Raw genomic sequence first — 21546 nt, 5'->3', positions numbered from 1 at the left:
TTGCCTGATCTTGCACTCTGGTAAGAGACCTGCACTGAGAAAGCTTAATCCCCAAAGCTTTCTGTACCATTAACAGCTGCACTTTCTCTGAATGACTACAATGCTGGCTAACATGTCCACAACTGAGATGCAATACTATTAATTACAGAGGTATTGCTTGTAAATCTCGTAGGCAAAACTGATGTTGCGTGTTGCCCTCTGTGTGCACATTAGACTAGAAAAACAAAGTATATTATCCCCAAACTTAAAGCATTACCTTTCTGAGTAGAAGATTCACATGATAAGAAGTTACCTGACATCTGTTATTTTCTGGTGCAAGAGTCAGATTGCTTAATCTTAACTTGGATCAGCAGCCAATCCCATTTTGCATTAATCTCTCAAAAGTGGACATAGAGGCAGAAGCCTTGTTCTGCCTAGGAATAAACTGAAGCTGAGCCTCCCTCCCCCTCAGACAGTATTGTTCACATCGGCCCAACTTACTGACAAAGTGAGCCTACTTCCCTGGAAAGGATTGCATTTCAACCAGTTTTTGCTGGACCTCCAACTTCTCCTAGTTGAACCACTGAACCACAGGCTGAGTGTTCCCACCTTGTGCTGCCATGATATTCCTGCCTGAATCATGAAAAAAAGAGATTCCTTTAAAAAGCCACAGGCTCTTCATGGTCTCGAGAAAACTAACACAGAGCTTCAACTACTGTCAGTTCTGGCCCACCACAGCATGTCTGAGACAAGCATTTCCAAGAAGCTCCCGAAGAGAGACTGCACATCACTCCTGCAGTGCTGCTTTCCCGAACATCCAAGGGGAAGGAACATACTGAACCCTACACTAGCCATTCTCACTCCTGGGTCTACAACCAGCATTCTTGTTAACTTTTTCTTTGCTCAAAGATCTGGTCTTACCCAGACAGGAATTGTTTTTTTCTTTGCCATTGTTAATGGATAAGTCTGTCATGGTAGTCAAAAAGGCATACATGGTATGAGTCAGCAAGAGAAGGTAACACGCATGGAGGACCTGGAAATTCTCCCTTGTTCTTTCTGCCCATCTTCTGAAGAGCCTGGTTTTGGTTAGCCAAATATCAGGTGGTGCTTCAGAGAAACAACCAGGTGGGCTGAGGCATAACTAGTCACAGAAGATTGCTCCGCTTACTTCTAGTGAGGAAGGCTCAGAGCTGGCAGCCAGTTAAAACAGCAAGAAAAACTCCAGGAAGGTGAAAGGAGCCAAGGGGAGAAACTGAGCACCATTGATCCCACTGTGCTTCACTATTCTTTTGATTATAAATTTTGCTTTAAAATGTAACTCATTATTACACCTCTGAAATATAACGAATTTTATGTCAGACCCACTCCTAGAGCCAGCGTTTTGAGAGTGTCCAGATGATGATTTTTAATCAAGAAGAGGCTGAGCATGCATGTAAGGAGCATGTAACAGAGATGCTGTAATGATCTCAGAAAATTATAAACTTAAATGCGGTTTAGATCTGCATACCAATGAATGTCTATATAGGCTTCTAGACAACTCAGTTTAAAAGAAATAAAAAAATGTCAATTTATTGCAGCGCAAAGTTTCTTTAACCAATTACACAAAGTGTTAAGCGTCTCATCATAATTAAAGCTTTTTTGTCATGTATCTTATATAGATTTTTTTCTAAGTTTAACCCTAACTCTTTCTGCTTTATGGTAATTTTCTGGGGAGTAATTAGTAAATTTCCATAGCAGTAACTTGGGTAGCATAAGAGCATGTAAACTCAGCCTTGCTCCCTCCATCATAATGAAGATTTTGACTCGAAACCTGCTTTTCCCCTTCACATTATTTAAAATGACACATGATCAATAACATGAAACTGCAGAAAAGTTTCTCATATGATAATTCTATTGATTTTTAGAAGTAATAATTAAACTAACTATTAAGACCAAGTTCATCAATACAATTCAACTCCTTTGATTCCCCCCTTCTGAGTTGGACAAATCAATCAGGGTCTCCTGGTTAGCATAACCAGTTTCCTGGAGCTATTGCACCAGTCTGACAACATACTGAACAGCCGTTTTATACCCTGTTGTTCTCTCCTTGCTCTCACATCCATCTGCACACATCCCCACAGCTCCAAATCACACCCTTCTCCTGAACCTTCTCTATTGCATTGTACATTCCCAAAAACCTCCATCTCCATTCTCTTTTATGTGCTCCCTCAGTTTGCTTTTTCCTACACCATCAGGTTCCTTTGCAAAATAATGAATGCAATTTTAGGAAAGACATATTGTATTTTTCACAGATAACAGAGATAGAATGCCAAATTGTGTTAAATGCCAAATTTCTTTCCATTTTGATGACAGAAACGTATCTGCAAATTAGCACCTCTGCTCAGACTGTACTTTAACAACAGGACTTTACTACTAACTAGTTCTCTGCAAGGCAAGACAGGCACCTGGTAGAAGGTGAAATGAGAATGCCAAGAAAAGCCTCCTGGGTTTCCTCTAAAAGCAAAGCAGCTTCTCCATAGGGATGGTTGGCTCTCATTTTCTCTCACACTCTGACGCCCTGGAGACCTGTGCCATAGTAGCAATAAAATCTCTCCCCAAGTGAATATACCTCAATTTCTCTTTCACTTCCAGTGATCCCACTAACGCCTTCATCAAGCAGCTGGCAACTTGTGCTGCCACTGAGAGCTGCTCCTGCACCCAAGTGGTTGGAGCAAGGAAGCTTTTCTGTGGCAGAGACTGTCAATCTGGCAGTATGGGACAGGCCATTATGGAGGTACGCCAGAGCAGCTGGAGAAGGGATTCTTTAGAGTTTCTTGATGAAGGTCATGTAAAACATTCATGGATTTGGTTGTATTCAAGGACACTGCAGCATGTGTGTAGGTCCCAGATGATACTCTGATTATCCACCTCTGCAACAAGGGAGAAAAAGCCTTCAAAAATGTAGGTTGGTAAGACTCAAATTTAATACATTCTGCAAAATGCGCTCTTCTTTACATGGAACAACAGATTTAAAACATTAGCAGCAGTTTATGCTGAAGAAACGGATGAACACTGTGGAAGAATTACAGAATATGGCGCAATGCACAGCCTAAATCTGACACACTTAGCATGGTGGAGCCCAGCAGCCCTGGCAGATCCATTACTCCCCATTCAGCAGAGTCACAAACACTTCTTTACTGACAGAAACATTCATCTGCCACATTCCTAAGATCTGTTGGTGTTTGCAACTTGCAGGATTTTCCTGAGAGGAGTAGGAATTAGTGTGTGCCTACATTTGGTAATGTTGTTTCATGTCCAAGATAGATTACAGATAATTTATAAATCTCCCTGAAAAATAGTGCTCTTTCTGGAGGTGCTTGTATCTCCTCAACAGCCATGCAACTGGATGGCCCAAGAAATGACTGTCTACAAATAGTTTTATTTTAAAAATAACTTTTTAATATATATTTCAAAGGCTTATTTACAGTAAGTACAATCATTAACTCTGTTAGGTACACAAACAGATGTGCAGATCAGCACACACATTTAGCTCTCAGGTTAATGTAATTTTAAGCTGCTTACATAGTTCCAGAATCCAAGATTTGTCCCAGCTGGCATGGCTCTAGCAGGTGTAATCGGAACAACAAACGTGTTACAGATCAGAACAACATAAAAACCATTCATCAGTTCTGTGTCCACACTCAACAAGCTTTCCTTCTAACAATTTACACTGTACATATCACTGTAACGCATGAGCATGTAACAAAGGCTTTTATCAAAGATTAGCAGATTCTTTGAAATAGCTGAAACTCGATACACTAAACTCTGTAAAAGCATTTACTTTTTGTCATGTTTAAAAAATAAAATTATGGCATGTCTTGGCTGCCTTTCAAGTGCCAAATTCAAACCACAGTGCATGCACCCAGCTCCCATTAAAAGCAGTGACAGATGCAAGACACTGTCCATTTGGCCTTCACTAAGTGAAATGAAAAGGAAAAAAGAAGAAAAAAAACAGATTTTGCTAGAGGTTACACAGCAACAGATCCAGAGCTTGAACTCAGGAACCTTGACTACCTCCCCAACATGGTTCCGACAACATCCACTGTGGGAAATTACGACAAACCAGATGTGAGGCAGTGATGTTGATTAGAAAGCAATATGGATTAGGAAGCAGTGACATTATAGCGGGTCAAAAAGAGACAATATAGGGAGAGGGGAGGGGAGGGGAGGGGAGGGGAGGGGAGGGGAGGGGAGGGGAGGGGAGGGGAGGGGAGGGGAGGGGAGGGGAGGGGAGGGGAGGGGAGGGAAGGGAAGGGAAGGGAAGGGAAGGGAAGGGAAGGGAAGGGAAGGGAAGGGAAGGGAAGGGAAGGGAAGGGAAGGGAAGGGAAGGGAAGGGAAGGGAAGGGAAGGGAAGGGAAGGGAAGGGAAGGGAAGGGAAGGGAAGGGAAGGGAAGGGAAGGGAAGGGAAGGGAAGGGAAGGGAAGGGAAGGGAAGGGAAGGGAAGGGAAGGGAAGGGAAGGGAAGGGAAGGGAAGGGAAGGGAAGGGAAGGGAAGGGAAGGGAAGGGAAGGGAAGGGAAGGGAAGGGAAGGGAAGGGAAGGGAAGGGAAGGGAAGGGAAGGGAAGGGAAGGGAAGGGAGACTGAGAATAATTGATGAAAAATACCGAAAGCTACCATCAGAAAGGAAGTAAGATGATGTGATGCAACAGCAAGTATAAATAACAGGAGGTGCACTGATGAGAGGCATTTTTCAGACATGTTAAACAGCTGATTGTCAAAACATTTTCAGTAAATACACAGAGAACATGTTTGCCTCTAGTAGGTGTATTTACCACTGCATACAATGGCCTGGGTGGTAGGCTGATGTTGAGGGAAGACAACTCTTCTCTTTACTCCTCATCCATCATAGCCCCTAACCACATTTGCAGCTACCTCAAAAATATTATCACAGTGCATTAGTTACTGACTGCACTTGGCAAAACCCACAAGGCAGCTATGATTAAGCTCTCAGTGTTTTGAAAATGTGAATTACTTTAAATTCCATATAAAAGCTGCATAGACTTGAGACTCGTCACAGGGTAGACTCTCCAAAAATGCACTGCTGAAGTTGCTGGCACTTACAGCATAAACCAGAAAGGTGCTGTGACTGTCCCAGAATAGGACACCTCACATCTAGGTGCCAGTCAGCAGCTCACCAATGGAGTCCAGTACAGCCAACATGGCCCTACTTCCCAGGATAGAGGTGGGCTCAGAACAGGAGACTGGAATGGACATTTGGGACAAAAAGGAGGGAATGTGGAAGACAGCAAGAATAGGTATGTCCAACCTCCTGAGCCCTATTTGTCCTTTCTGAAATTACCAAACACTACAATAAGCTGAAAGACCATATGAGATGTTTTCCCTGTTGTTGGCCTATTCTGCATATGCCTGAGCAAGGCCAAATCACATCCTTATCCTTAAAATACTAAAAGTGTTCTTCACAGGCTTCAGATAAAACTACCTCTTAACTAAACCCATCTTCCTGACTACCAAAACCCCTCCTTTCAGGGCTCTATAAAAATCAAAGCTGTCTGACACACTTTATTCCCCCAAACCAGCATTTATCAAAGCTTCATTTTTAAAATCTAACTGTTGTGAAACTACTGCTAAAGGGGAAAAAATGGGACCCTGGTCTCAGCAGTTGCACCTATGCATCTGGAGAGGGACCAGGCAGAAGTCCTGCTGGTGGCACCAACAAAATGCATCTCTCCAAGGGCACCAGAACAGATGGATCCACAAAGCAGAGGGATGAATCCACCCCCATGTCCTACAACAACTCAACATCAGCACTAATCAAGTCAGAAGGAAAATGCACACAGAAGAGGTTGCTACGCTTTCTCATCCCCCAGTACCAAGCCTTTTGCATTCCACTTCTCAGCCCAGTCTTGGAAACAGCCATCAACTCTCCACACCCTCCATCACTTGACAACTACAGTCAGCTACAGGGATCTGCATCCCTGGAGGGCTGCATCTCCCAAGGAGGATGCAAGAGGCAGAGAAGGGGCATCATAAGCTGCGGCCACAGATCTGCTCGATGTGGTAGATCTCCTTGGGACAGTCAGCAGACAGAATGAGCGGTGCATCCTCTGTTATCACAACATCATCCTCAATGCGCACACCAATGCCACGAAACCTCTCTGGGGCACTCACATCATCCTCAGGGATATAAATGCCTGAAAGAAGGAAGGGAATTAAAACATACAACACTCTGCAGAACACCTCCTTTCCCGTACTGTACCACCATGAGAGCAAGATTAGATTTTTCAGCAACATAACATGAGTTTGATCCTGAAAATTTTTAATAAGGAAAGCTACTCTTTCCCCTCACTCATGGCAGTTGGTGGGCGAAGAAAGGGAAGTCTCCCTTGGTGCCTACAGACACTAGCATGTTAATAAAAACCTCCACAATTACAGCTGGCCTTTCTGCACTTCTTGCTCTCAATGCTATGTTCACAAGGATGATTTTAACAATGTTCTGAATAGAGAGAGAGAAAAGGCAAGCATTAAATATCAGTTTCCAGCTGACAGCTCCAAGAAAGAAAGATTCATCATGAAATGCCTAATTTGCAAAGCTAAGTTGTGAATGCCTGTAATTGCAGACTGCATTGCTTGAGACTTACACTATCAGTGACTGGTAGTAGTTTAGTCACAGTAACACAGAACACAGCACAAGTGAATTTAGCCTGCTCCTCTGTACTGCAATTGACCTGTGCTGTTGTGGGTCAAACAGTAGCAGTCTGAGGTCTATACTACTTTGCCTTCTGCTGCACAGACACTTTCTGAGAGTTTACTCCCACAATTTGTTACCTTGTTGTGTCTGGGAGGGAAATAAGGTCTTCTAATACTGTAATCATTTTCAATTTCACCAGAAAGGACCTGAATGCTTTGGTCTGAGGGATCAACTTACTACTCAAAGCAATACTGTTATACTCAGTGTTGGCATGTTTTTGTTCACCACTGACTGCATTGCTTTTTACCTGGTTCAATGGTTATTACCATGCCTGGCTGGAGCGGGAGCGATCGGGATATATCTGGGGTATCATGAACATCCATGCCCAGGTAATGGCCCACATGATGTGGGCAGTACTTTCGAACAGCCTAGCAGAAGACAAAACAAGTGTCATGGAGGCAGTTAAACACAGCCCAACCTCTTGTTCCAATACACAAGATGGGGAGAAAAGACAGAATAGTTATGCCCTTAACTAGTGACCTTACTGCCATGACTAGGTCACCAGGGGCTGTCTTCCATTTACCAGAACTGGATGGCCCTCAAAACCCACCCATACCAGGTGCCTATTATGAGCACATTGCAGACTGCCTTTCCCCCTCACTGAAAAGAACAGCCCAAGCCCATCACCACCTCAGCATGTCAGGCAAGAACTTAGTTTTCAGCTCACTGAGCTTTGCTGCCCCAACCCTTTCCATCCCTTAAACATCCAAGCCCTGCGTTGCTCCCATCAGCAGACTCTGACAACCAGAAGCAGCTGCTACGTGATGTGGCAAAGAGGTCTCCTATGCATGACAGAGTGAATGCTGTGCCGATTTCACTCAGCAGCTACAGCAGGATTTTAATCCACCTCTACAGGGTACTGACACCATCTCCACCCCGCATCATCCTAATCCCCTCCCTCCAGAGGGGAGCTCCTTGACAGCAGGAATCAAAGAGCTAATTCCTCCTCTGACCCATGTTCCTCACATTCAGAGTACTGAGCTGCAGACGCTGGTCTCATCTGGCTGTGCTGCCGCCTGGCGAGAGAAACCGGCATGCTAGCCTCCGTTCACAGGCGAGAACTGCACTGACACTGTAGGACAATTAACCTGGCACACACATCTGTCCTGCTGCTGAAGGGTTAGTTCCGTCACCTGGTTCCTCCACCTTTCTTGCATTGGCATCAGCAATCATGCAGGTTTGCAGCGAGTGAGACTGGATAAACTTCTCTAACTGAAAATCAATCCTATTTTATCTGCTGGTTCAGCTCTAAAGTAGACCAGTTTCCCAGTCTTGTTCACCAGGTAGCTCTGTGAATCCCAATACTGACACAAAATGGTGCAGAACAGGCAGCAGGTGGAATGATGGACCTTTTGGAGGCACTGCAGATTTATGCTATGTTAAATAGATCACAAAACTATGACAGCCTGCAGCCAGCTCTGGACCCAGAATTTTGTGTTAGTGCCAATGTCTCTGCAGGTCCCTTCAGACTGTCTGTACTCTAAAGCTGCATCTACACTAACAAATAGTGCAGACCACTGGTAACAGATCTGCAGAGTGAAATAGCAAGTGCTGAGGAACAAATATTCACACTGTACATATAAGACTGGGGGGTTCAAATTGTGCGCTAAATGGTTGAAACACATCTTCAAGTTTAGCCTTGTCAAAAAGAAATCCCGTCCTGTGCTGAGACCAGACCACAAAATGAATTAAAGCACTGTGCATGGCGACAATGAGAAGACACATCTCAAAAGCACACTCCTGAGCCAAACTAAAGCCACCAATAAAACCCAAGGAGAAAACAGTCAGGCCTAGTGGGGGGAAGCTGGGTAAAAAAACTTCGGGTACCTTGAAGAAGTGACTCTCAGTGCTGCTGCTCTTTAGAATCCCCAATTCTTTCAGTTTCTGTCCAATAAGGCTCAGCATGAGGCTGTAGATATTTTCTAGACTCATGCCTGGGGAGCAGAGGCTCAGGCAGGACTTCTGGATATCCAGGACAGCCTGATACAGTTCTGCTTGGGGTTTGGTAAACCTGAAAACCATTGAGAAAAGGAACAAGGATATTTCTCACAATTAAACCTCTAACCAGAACCTTTTTTGGGGACAGATTCATTTCAGTGTTGGAGCAGGGAAAGTCAGAAAGGAAAGCAACTGACTCCTTACATGAAATGCCAGACAAGACACCACTGCAACATGCCCTTCAATACACTGGGTAGAGGGCAGGGTTTCCCATCTGACAACCTAACCCCAAAGCAAAGTAAGGCAAAGCTACTGCAGGAAAAAGAATGCACTTGAGCCAAAACATACAGGAAATCAAACACAGAACCACAGGGACACCACACCAGCGAATTCACAACTGACAGAGTCATGTACATGTCAACTAAACTCCTGTTTTCTTACACACAACCAGAGTCAGCCACAGCTCAGTACACAAATGCCCTCTCTGCACTTTAAGCATGCTGTAATAGCTGAAAATAGCAGTAATCACACATATTCATGCAGTAATTAATGAGGCAGTGGGGAATACAGCTTCTCACGCTGAAAGATTAGTTTACATAATTTGATTACACTGAAGAACCACAGAATGGGACACGTTAAAAACTACTCTCAGAGATTAAACACACATACACTCCATCCATAAATTATTTAAGAGCTTCTCAAAGTTCTTCAAAACAGCCTTATCGCAGCATACCTTCCATTGACGGGCCAGGTACGTGTGATGTCACTTACGTAGCAGGAAGACTCACATCCACCATCTAGCAAGACCAGTTCACCATCCTGGAGAATAACAGGAAAAAATGCCCTGTCAGTCAGTCCAGCTATTAACTGAATTGATTTTTCTGTCTGACAGCAGGAAAGGAGATTATGTATTTATTTTTGCAAAGCAGCTGCAAAGATGTGAATTCCTTCTGCAGAACAACACCCCAGGTGCTACTGTTTATAAATAGGCTATTCCAGTCGGATTGTTTCTCTGCAAGGTAGTCTCTGACTGTTATGCTTGTCTACAGCCTGAACTCTTAACATGCTGATTTTCAAACACTTTGGAGTAAAAAAAAGACATTTTCCTTGAACTATTCCGGGCTCTGAGGCATCAGTCCCATTCACCGCTGGATTACTTACTCCAGAAAATGACACCAGTGACTCCTTTCAATAGAAGTTCTCTGATAGTGACTGAGACAGAAGGGTTTTGCAAAAAACACATAGATTTCTGAGCTACCCACAAGAACACTAACAGCTAAATATTTAGCCTTGTCACAAGGTAGGAGGACCCAGCAAAATCACTTCTTTGCTAGTGTATCACTACTGTAAATGCACTACTGAATAGCTTGTACCATCTTCCCTGTTCTCTTCTAGGACTTTGACTGCTCTAAGATACACTTCCGAATCTAGCTCGTGTTGAAGGAAATACATTTGGAGATGTGAACCTCCAATTCACTTCAGCAAAGTCAAAAACTGTCCCATGTCAATTAAATCACTGACTGCACATCTTCCAAAAAGCCAGTGCCAGATTGCACATCTACAAAAAAGACAAAGGGCCAGAACAAAATCACTGCCTTGCCTTCCCTCTTTAAAGGGGCTAACAACAAATAGAGCAGTGAGATCTGTGAAAAGTTTGGATTAAATTCTCTATGGATTTGCACTACAAGTAATCCAAGGCCTTTTACAGAGATTCACTCCACAGATCCGTGACTGTGCTAGCAGCCATGATTTGGAATGACAAGGAATAATCCGAGCACGTTAAGGGAAAAAGTAAGCAGTAGAATTTCACTGCTAGCAGTACTTCCAGTGCTAGCTACTATCAATATGTACAGTTAAGTGCCACAAACACTTACACAGTAGATAAACTAGCAGTGAGCAGATCTCACTACCCCACTAAATACACAGGCCATTAACTATCCATTTCAATTGTATTTTTAACTTTTTCAGAATAGCTGTTTCAATTCTTTAAGTAAAATATGAAATTATAGCACCTGCCCTCTTCCAAGCAATTAAACAAGCTAAGTAACAATTTATTGGCTAAGGGAATTCAGCCTGTGGTTTGATTGTCCAGTAAGTGCCTTATCGTCATGCATCTTGTCCTCTTTCTTTAAAGCTGAGTCCACTAAGTGGTGGACTGAATGAAGTCCACATGAGGCCATAGGCAGCCTTCAGATGCCTATATAGCAACAAGATCTGTAGGAAGTAGCACACAAAGGAAAAGAAAGAGTCAAGTTTACTGGTTTAACCTCCTACTTAACAGTTTGGGAAAAACAAGTGACAGCCATTTAACTGAACAATTTTAACAGAAGCAACCGGAGTTACATGAGCACGCCTGACCTTGGATGACAGTACAACAAAGGAGGCTTCTTTCTGCCAAAAGCAGCCTGTCATATCTTTTGTATGTCTGTCTCTGCAGATCATTTCAAGGTCTGCTAGCATGCCAGCTTCAAGAAAAGACAATGCTAGTGGAAACTTTCATCCTGCATTAAGACAGAGGAAAAATATGCTACTCTGAAAAGTGAATCATGAGTAGAGCAGTGGGGGAATACTGCTTCTGAAAATACTTATCTGAATCTAAAGGTGTATTGTCAGGAAAGCTGGAGAGGGTTCAATTCAATAATGTGAATCTTCAAAATAAAACAAGACACATTAATTTACCTACAGCCATCTAATCCACCTCTCAACATTTAATGCTCATCCTTTTCCTCCTTGTTCCCTTTCCCTGCTTTGCTGGCCTACATGGAGTTCAAAATGCTTCTCAGCTTCACCAGAGCAGGAATGCACTATTGCACCTTACGTTGCAAAGCAAGGTCAAGCAACGCAAGTGACAGCAGGCGGCCTCCCACAGTGCCTTCACTCTGCCTGCTGTGGAGAAACCACTCTCTCTTTTGTGAGGCTAGCAACCCACCCAGCACTGCACACTGCTGCACACAGTGTGGGAGCAGACATGCTTGCTAAATGAAGTTACTTGCAAGCTTGTTTGTAAGTCCTTCCACTGTTCTGCAGCAAGTGCAAAGAGGAGAGAAAGAGACTAGACGGAGTGAAGTTAATCTGTCACTGACAGTAAAACTAACCAGGGCAGGATTGCTTTCCCTGCTCACTTGAAAATATGTATTTAAGTGTTTTGATCTGGTCAGTCAAAACAAAGAGCAGCTAGGGGACACATATGGGGACAGTGTGCCACAGCACTGCATTTTAAGTTACTGGACAACATATGGTTTACCTTGATGAGCTGATTGTTCTTCACATAGTGCAAAGTGTTTGATCTGTTGCCACCAGCAACAACAGGGGGGTATGCCAAGATGTCAGCACCACGAGCCCGGCACTCGAATTCAAACTGAAATACCATTCAGAGAGGAGGAGAACGTTAGTGCAGATTCAGGTGATTAACTGCCATGAGGCTATCATAATTCATGTCCTGCAACTGTTTTCTTAATTTGTACAACACAAAGTGAGTTCACTAAATGAAAGCAGCATCGAAGGTTTTCCAAGAACACTGGAGAAAAAAATACAAAACTATCCGCTCTTCAAGAGAGTGTTTTAAGCTTGCATCTGGTCTCATGGAAGCTCTTTCTGGTGCAGGCTGTTCAATAATTTATCAAACATTCATTACGTTGTCATAAGTCCAGGTGAGGATTTGTTTTTATATAAAGCAATGCTCTTAGGTGCCATATGACTTTGTGAATTTTCAAAGATCCTAAAAGTTAGCATGACAATAGTCATGTTTTGTTGTTGTTTTTTAAAATTACAAAGTATCAGCATATTTACAGCAGTATCTATTTTCATGTTGAACTACGAAGGTTAGAAAGCATGCACAACCTTGATGTCTGAGGGACAAAAAAAAAAGCACTGTAAGCCTCAAGATCTTTACCTTTCTTGTGTGGTGAACCTGATGAAAGCATGAAAGTGAATAAACTTATATCTTTAAAGACCGTCTATATTCTCAATATTTTAATAACATGTCTTCTCTATAATTACCAAAATCACATGGGACAGAACACTCCAAGATGCCTACATGTAGTAAAGTAGGTTTTATGATCCTGATCTGGAGTGAAAATTTGATCTGTAAAATCACTTTAATTAAAACAATTTCCCTTACAAGTCAGTACTTGTACTCAATGCCATGTCAGCACAGGCCCATCTATGTTATAACAGAGCGTCAAATCCTGCTGATGTTTCTCAAACAGGCATCTCGCTGCAATTCCTTACCAAATTCCTTACCAAATGTGCAGGCCAATAAGTCCTTATTTTGTAACTGAGAGGCATCTAGACTGCTTCAAGACAGCTGTGGTAATCTGATGTAGTAAGAGGTTAGAGTCAAGAGAAGCAGGCTTTACAAACAGGTGTTATAACTACTTACATTCTGTACAATAGAACTGTACTATAGAATAAGACAATAACTATATCTCCATTTCGCAGGTTTTGTATGTAAATACAGTAGAAAAAGACATCAATAGCAGATAAACTTAGACAACCACTATGTTCCTTCAATAAGAGTATGGGAAGTACAGCTGAAGAATTCCTCACACTGACTTTTCTGTGTGTCATAGGAACTACAAGAGTTGGGTAAAGGAGAAATGTGCTACAGTGGGAGGCACGTGATAGAGATCTGACATTTCTAGTCTCCTGGAAGGATAAACAACATCCAACCCTTCATCTCACCTGCAACCATGAAGTACTCACCTTTGCATACAGAAAGGCTTCATCCACTGGGGATTTGCTGGCAAACATGGTCTCCATGAAAGCCTATGAAAAAGAAGGACCTTTCAGTTAGTAAAGGAGCCTGAACTTGAGGGAAGTTCTTTTTTTTTAACCTGCTGTCTTTTGAGAAAGGCCTAAAATCAGCTGGGCCAGAACACAGGAACCAGAGGCAGATGAAAATACAGAGTGCTGTCAAGACTAGAACCAATTAAGCTCTGTTCCCTGTGAAACTGTATTTAGGGGCTGATTGACTCTGGTTTTTGAAAAAGGATTAGATGATTGAAGCTGATCCCATGGGTTGGCATTTTACAAGTTGTCTCACCTATGGATTCCCTCACATGTAATAGGAGTGCCTTATGCAGCTTTTCTTTCAGAGAAGGACAAGCTGTGCCTCTCTCTTCTATTTGGCTATTTTAATAATACTTACAAAAACATAATTGCATTTGAGGTATCTGTCAGATTTGTTTAGAACTGGCCAATGAGTTCAAATGGCATTTGAGGGAAAAGTGGGAATACAGAGACATACACAGGCAATGTGTTCACAAAAATCCTGTTTCCTCAAAATCAACAGGATAAATGGGAAAGAAAATGGCGTGGGGAAGGAGAGGAGAATCTGGGAAGAGAGTGAAGAGGCTACCCCTATTCCTGAATAGATATTGCTCTTAAAAAAAATTGAACAGCAGCTGGCTTGTCTTCGCTAGAGTTACACTAATTGAGAGAAGCTGGTAGTCCAAGCAGTCTTCCTGTTTCTCTTTGTCATGGGGAGGGAGTTGAGCCCAGCGATCGTTGAGATACAGCAGTTCAGTAACAGATTAGATCAAAGCTACCCTTCCAACCCATGTCACCCCACCAACAGCCCTCTTCCCTTTCTTCTTTAAAGGAATGCACTGGTTCATTCGGAGAGCACACGACCCCATACCTCTGCTGTCACCCGTCCAGCTATCTTCATCCTTTCAATCTCTGCAGGAGATTTGATAAGCCGAAGGTTTTGCACCAGATGTCGGATACCCTGGATGTGGTTTTTGTTCCGAGCTTTTATCTCAGCCAGGGGCTGCATGTAGTCAGAGTGCAGCTCTGTATGCACTGGTTTCGTCAAGTCGTACCAAACAATGTTTGACTCACCTGGAATACAAAACAAAAGCTGACACAGATGAAAATAAACGTAGAAATATCCTCCCCATACTGAACAAACCTCACTCCTCCTAAACTAGACCTGTTGGTATATTTGAGAAATTAATTTCCTCTGAATCTGCATTTACAGACCACATAGACACTTCCACTGTCACATGATACTAGCAATCTCTTCAAAATCTGGAAGATTACCAATTCACAGCATGTAGATTTGACAAATCCCCCCTTCTATGCAAATATTGGGGTTTATGATCATCACTGAATATATGTGTCTTGCACAGATCCATTCAGAGTTTGCATATCAAAGTTGCACTCGTGTAAGCTAAGTAGCCATTGCACTGCAGTGGTGCATGTTCTGAATTGTTCTCTCATTTAGCCTGTCCCACCTGACACTGTAAGGCAATTTCCCTTTTACCCATCACATGGAATCGGGCTCATTATCAACTATGCTTCAGAATGTCTTTGGGGAACAACTGCTTATTTCAGCCATTCAGAGAAGATGAACTTACTGAGGACAAACATATTTACCTATGTGGAAATTTATTTAGAACATCAGACTTAACACCCACATTCTCCCCACGCAGCATTTTAAATGGGAATGAGTAGAAAAGCCATGCTGAGTCACAGCTAATGTCCACCTAGGCCCTCCTTCTTTGGTGACAGTAGCCATCAGCAGGTGCTTACAAAGAGTCTCTAAGAAACTAGGCATTTATGAAAGAATATTTCCCTCAGCACATCCTCCCCACTTCTAGTTTCTTAATTTCAAGGCTGCATCTTCATAACAGCGATTAACTGCTTTTCATGGACCTCTCCCCCACAGAACTAAAACCTTTTGAATCCATTTATACTTTTGACATTCCAAACTTTCCATGAATGATCTACAACTTACAAGGTGTCAAAACCTGCCATGTGATCATCTCATTCACTGTTCCCTTTGTTTGTAAATTATGAAAAATAGCAATCATTCTTACTCAGCCTCTCTGTGCTTTCCATAACGACATACATCTCTCATACCTTACATGCTGGACAAAACCTGCTCAGTTTGAAAAAGGAAAAACAGAAGATAGGTCACACACACTCCATACTTTTGAACACCCTTGTTGACCTTTCTGTGACCTTTCTACTTTCAATATATCCTTTTTTGAAACAAAATAACTAGAATACGACATGGTATTTAAGACTCCTGAATTCACTCTATTTATTTGTCTGATCCACCAAGCACCTGCCCTTTTTATATTGTCGTAAGCGTTCAGCTTCATTTTATAATGCATTTAAGTTCACCCTGGATTATAAATATTGAGGCTACATGGTGATACTAGGTGCAGAAGAACAAGTCTAAAGGACAGCAGTGTTCGTATTTCAAGAGTAAGTCAACATCTAGCTAAAAAAGGTGAGTGGACTAACAACCTCCCTGTGTGGATCATTTTCCAAGTCTATTATGAATAAAATACCTTCAAGTTTCCTATACTTCATCTGGTTCTGGTTCTGTCTGCAAAAAGATACGACTAGAACAGTAACATGTTTTGTGATGCTCTCTTGCTTACCCTGTTCCTTACATTTCACAGATATGCATGCTGGCATTCATGTGGGTACACAAGAAATTCAGAGGGGAGGAAATACTATTACTTTCAAAACTACAGTTCCATTGGTGGCCCTCAAGAAGCCCACAAGAACTTCTAATTCTTTGTCATACCGTCATACCCCCTGCACCTCCCCGGGTTCATGACAGTCTTGAACTGGTGTCACAGACCACCTTCCAAACCCATACCATTCAGATCCTGCAAACCACCTCTCATCTCATTTCCCCTCCATTTTTTGTTACCTTTCAGCTTGGCCACCAAGGGTCTGAACTCCTCAATGGTGTAAGCTTCATCTACTCCTGTGAGAGCAATTGCCCCATCCGTGCCTGATCTGGGCCCGTCCCACAACTCTCGGCTTGGATCTCTCCGGGGCACATAAAGTATGGATTTGTGGGAGGGTAGCGCTTTGCCAGGAATGCTCTGGAGCACCAGGATGCTGTCAGGCTCCTGGAACCCACAGAGATACAGGAAGTTAGTGTCCTGGTGGAAAACATAGGGGATGTCATTGCTCATGTAGTACGTGGGGTTGGACAGCAGAATCACTGTGTGGTCCAATCCATCCCAGCCATGGGCTTCCTTCTGGATCAATGACATCAGTTTGTGTCGGCGAAGAGCATATTCCACCTGTGACAATCCTGGGGTTACCTCTCCTACAAATACAAAACAAATCAGATTGAGAAATTCAAGGCACTTGTGATATTTTACTAGTCACATGCCCAATTTCTGCCTACTCCTTGATGCTTTCATATGCACGGCTTCATTGTGGTCCCTCATTAGCCTTTCCATTGCTCTCTCATGCATCTCTTCAGCTTCCATCCCTATAGCACATCCTTACTCAATCTGCTCCTCCATCATGCGAAGCAGAAATTTATTTTAACAAATTGGATTTTCTGTTACGTATTTCTGTGCAAAAGCAGAAATCACAAAACCTGGTAGATTTAGACAAATATCCAAAACGGATGTTTTCAGAAAGACATGTGAAAAAAGGGTAAGGGGCAAGGCAAACTGAACTTTGACTGCTGAAAACTGATGAGTTTTATAGCATCTGGACATTGAACAGAAGATTACCTCCTGAGGCTGAGCATTAATTTCCTCAGATAAAGCTAGAATGTCTATTCAAATACACACTAAGTCAACTCATAAAGTAACTAATTCTAAACCATAAGGGGCGGACTGAGTGTCACAGATACTGGGAGATCAGGCAGAAATGCAGAGGTCAGAGAGTCTAACCAGTCACAAGATTCCAGGCAGAAACAAACTACAAACTGCACGCTGGCATCAGATTCTGATTAAGAGAAGGAATCTTCTCCAGGGCAGATGTAGCTTTTCTCAATAATTAACAATTCAGAGTTTTCCAAAGTTAAATACTATAATGACTCTAACTAAACAAATGATCTCTTAGATGAAAGTACATTTTAAACTACTCCAGTCACGGATATGAAGTACAGCAATCAAGATACTCACGAAAACCAGACTGAAGTTGAAAGAACAACCAACAACAGGTTAAGTATGTATTTTTAAAAATGTGAGACTCCTTAACTTTGATTTAAATTAATACATAAGCCTTAATCAGTACTTTGGATAACACCCTAATTTAACATAGATTGCATTTTCATACTGTTAACCTTCTACTTTCATAATCTTTTCTTCCTCTTTAATGCAGTGACAATTCTAGAATAAAAACTGAAATTTTACTTGTACTGTAAGTGGATTCTTGCATGGGTGGGGAGGGAAAGTTCTATCCAGAATGTTTTTCCTTGACAAAAGACAGTTTAAGAAAATCACATGTGTTGTATTTGCATTAAACTTTATGCCTTTTCAACACCATACATCCCCAACACCTATTTGGTGTAAAAGGTTTTTTTTTTTTAAAGAAAAAACCAAAACCACCAAATTCGTTTTACTCTGTAGATCTTGAAATGACAGAGAACACATAAACTGTTTTAATGCATCTGGCCCCATACTTGTGCAGTATTATACTGCAAATTTCCTATGCTCCTCTGCATTCCAGTCAGCTTTCTGTTTATGTATTTCTAACTACCACAAACAGTCCACTGAAGTTTAGAAGCTGCAGTAGGGTGGAACATGGGAATCCCATTTGTCTCCTGACTGCAAGGCCTGGAAATTCTCTTTGCCTTAAAGGCGTTTGCTTTTTAAAACAATAATTGCAATTAAAAAATGTTGGTTTATTTTAAGGAAAACACCACTCCTTCATTAAACTGAAAATTGCTACAGGCAGCTAGAATTAATCTCCAGTTTCAGCTGTGAGTACTTTTAAAGTGTCAGCCTCATTTACAGTGAGCTGTTAAGCAGTGCCCTGAGCAACCTCGACTAATATTGAAGTTAGCTCAGCTGTGAGCAGGGGGTGGACCTAATAACTTCCCGAGGTCCCTTCTGACCCAAGTTATTTTACAGTTAAATATGTAAGTGCATGGTTATACAGTCATCTGTTCTCTCTGTATACCTATCTATGGAAAAAGAACACAGAACCAGAATGTCTTCCTGGACAAATTCTTGAATGTATTTTTACTTCTAATTTTTTTTTAGATTTAATCATGGTCATCTCATTCCTACATGCTCATTTTCATTAATCTCATAACACTGCACAACCTCAGCTTTTCTTTCATTGGTGCCTTCTAGCTTTATAGCCTCAAGTCTTTTCTTCTTCTTTCCTCACAGTTTGAATACTCTTCTGAAGAGGTCATGTTCTTTAGACAAGTGGTGTCCAACTCTTAGTAAGTCTCTCCCTGATCTTTTCTGAATGACACCTTTATTTTGTGGCCCACAAGACACTGGATATGAAGCATTCTAGCAGCTTGCACAAAGGACTCCCCCTTCATATAAACTGTATTGTATTTGCAGGACAGTGAGCTCCCAAAGATGCTCATGAAAAGTCTACAGTACCCAAGGGTCACCAAGCACTCCATGAGAAAAAGGTAAAAAGCTTACACGTGAAGCCTATTTTTGGAATCAGTATAATCTCAGATAAGGAAATTAACTACTAAATATAATTACTGCCATTACTGCCTAATGAAGTTAATCATAAACAGCTGAAATCATGGACATCTGTGTGATGCAGCAAATCAATACTCTGTCCTAAACATGTTAGAAAAACAGGCAAGAAAGAATACCAATGATCGGCTCATACAGGACCTGAACCTAACCTGGTTTGAGAAGGTGTGGGTGTGTGAAGGGGCTGGGCTGGCCCAAATACCGGTTTGGAATCTTCTTCTGCTGGGCAGGCTGGATGGAATATCTTCGGAGAGCACATGACTTGCAAACTAGAGAAAAAGAAATGCACCGTGTCAAGGCAAAAGACCTTTCCAGTTAGCAAATGGCAGAATTACTGTCTACTATCTATAACTGTCATCTGACTCTTAGTAGCATTCATCCACCTTATATGACATAAATATCCCTCCTTAACTTCTCAATTAGTTGTGTACCATATTAGTTTATGAAACAATGTGCACACAACTCAACTAATCATCAAATATTAATAAAACAGACGGAAAGAAATTAACATATGGTAAACTTGACAATACAGCAAGAAAAGCCAGAAAGCTATGTTGGTTTGCTCATGCCTGACTCTTACACTTGGTGCTCTCCCTCCCTTTCTTCCCTCACTGCAGGGCTTAAAGCACAATACCTGTATATTGTCTTTTCTTGACTCAAAAATACCACTCATATGGAACAATTATACAGTTTTCAAGTCCTTTCCAGTTCTTTTCTTTTACTAATAATGCCACAAAGAAGCCATCAAACACCACAGATGTTTGCAGTGGTGCAATTTTTTTTCTGTATGAAAGATACTCAGAGTCCCTGTTTATGTATTTAACTTGACAGTAGCATTAGCCAAACTGAAAACAGTTCCACAAAAGTATACAGTTATGTATCCCTCTTCCAAATCCACACACAGCCAAAGCAGACAAATTTTAAAGAGAATTACAAGTGTGCATTTGGGAGCTGGGGGTGTACACGTTAATTCAAAATCTAAAATTAAAAATCATTGTCACGCACTTGGTACCAACTGCGGTAAAGGCAGTCAGCCCTTTGCAGCTGAAGAATTGCATGTGCCTAGATACAAATCATCAGACACACGGAAGGAGATGGTAATCAGTTTCCCAACATTCACCAGCTGATGGTTTGGAAACTGGTTCTTTCATGTCGTTTACTATGTGCCTACTACAAAATCAATTCATGCTGCTATAGCATGGCACTGGATTCCTTAGAACAAAATCAAGTCTTCACTAGCACAAGCAAACACAACACAAGCAAAACAGCTGCCTGCCTGCCAGGGAGCTGAGACTCAGAGACTCATAGCAGAACATATAGACCGTGGATTTTCTGTGGGAGCCAGTATGATTAGCCACTAATTGAAGGTTACTTATGCATGGCAACTGATAGTCATAACATAAAGCATTCACTATGTGATGATTGACTGGAGTAACAGGCTGGAGACCCAGGCAGTGAGATATAAATACAGCTTTTTTGTGCAGTTTAGAAAGAGTGTTTTCACTGTTTTTCTCCACCTACACATAAGACAAACAGGATAGCTTGCAACGAGACAGGAGAACACAACAGGCGTTAAATAAAGCAGTATTTTTGAAGACATCAAGGAGCTTTCCACATCGTTAGCTTTATTTTTCAAACAAGCCGTTTATTCCCTCGGATTCAGACGCGACAGGGGCTCCAATTTCGCTGTCGGAGAGAGCCGCCTTCCCGCGCCCCTCGCACCCGCAGCCAAACGGACGCGCGGGGGTGGCGGCCTCACGGCGGGGGGCCGCCTCACAGCTCGCCCGCCCCTGAGCGCCGCCACCATGCCGGGGAGAGGGAAGGGCTCCGAGCGGCGATAAGGCTGAGCGTGCCCCCGGCAGCCGGTTACTCGGGCCGGGGGCGGGCCGGGGCCCAGCGGCCCCCAGCGGGGCTGCACCGCTGAGGGCAAACAAGGCGCGTGGGGGGAGGAGTCTCTGACCTGAGAAGCCGCGCCAGCCCCTCGCCGCCGCGACAAGCCTCCGGGCCGGAAGGCGCGACATGTCCGAGGGACACGGCTAGCGCGGGGCCCGGCGGCGCGCCCACCCCGCCCCCTCTCCCGCTCCGGCCCGCGCGTGGCCGGGCCCTCCCCCGCCGCGGCGCCCGGCGCTGACGCCACCAACGGGCGCCAGCGCCCGGCACCGCCCGCCCCTCCTCGCCACCAATGAGCGGCACCGCACCGGTTTAGGCGCCCGCGGAGGCCGCCTGTCTCGCCCATAGGGGAAACGCGCGGGGGAACCCAGGCCCCGGCGGGGCTCCGGCAGCGGGAAGGGGAACGCGCGGGCGACAGCACTGAGGGGGGAGCGATGCTGCGCCTGGCAGGGCCGGGCCGCTCGGCGGCCACCTCCGCTTCTAGAACGTTCCCGCCGCTGTGCGGCGGTGGGGCGTGGCCGAGCCCCGGGGCGGGCGTGGCCCGGCA

The 21546-nt window shown here is 43.2% G+C and overlaps 1 protein-coding gene across 2 annotated transcripts; it reads right to left on the bottom strand.

Annotated features, from left to right (window-relative positions):
- Positions 1-4512: 4512 nt before the first annotated feature.
- XPNPEP3 (X-prolyl aminopeptidase 3) lies at positions 4513-21278 on the bottom strand. 2 transcript variants are annotated; one of them, XM_074826745.1, is made up of 10 exons: positions 21070-21278; positions 19262-19378; positions 16340-16747; positions 14306-14508; positions 13369-13431; positions 11909-12022; positions 9398-9483; positions 8554-8737; positions 6993-7094; positions 4513-6169 (listed from the first exon to the last, which is right to left on the bottom strand). In XM_074826745.1, exons 1-10 carry the CDS (start codon positions 21128-21130, stop codon positions 6143-6145), a joined length of 1365 nt encoding a protein of 454 aa, XP_074682846.1. In that variant the 5' UTR covers positions 21131-21278; the 3' UTR covers positions 4513-6142. The 2 variants fall into 2 exon arrangements, with proteins under 2 accessions (XP_074682846.1, XP_074682845.1); XM_074826744.1 differs by having other exon boundaries at positions 4515-6169; positions 6974-7094; positions 21070-21274.
- Positions 21279-21546: the final 268 nt, after the last annotated feature.

Source organism: Strix aluco, chromosome 5, assembly GCF_031877795.1.
Source record: "Strix aluco isolate bStrAlu1 chromosome 5, bStrAlu1.hap1, whole genome shotgun sequence".
Taxonomy (NCBI): Eukaryota; Metazoa; Chordata; class Aves; order Strigiformes; family Strigidae; genus Strix; species Strix aluco.
The sequence above is the reverse complement of the archived record's forward strand: the minus strand, read 5'-3'. Positions and strand labels throughout refer to the sequence as shown.

Bases quoted from the DNA above. Each gene is read 5' to 3' on its own strand.
- XPNPEP3 (XM_074826744.1), bottom strand. From the start codon at position 21,130: ATGTCGCGCCTTCCGGCCCGGAGGCTTGTCGCGGCGGCGAGGGGCTGG. The intron at 16,748-19,261 runs GTTAGGTTCAGG...TTGTATTTGTAG, and splicing joins CCCACACCTTCTCAAACCAG to GAGAGGTAACCCCAGGATTG. The intron at 9,484-11,908 runs GTAAACCATATG...GTTATTCTCCAG, and splicing joins AGAACAATCAGCTCATCAAG to GATGGTGAACTGGTCTTGCT.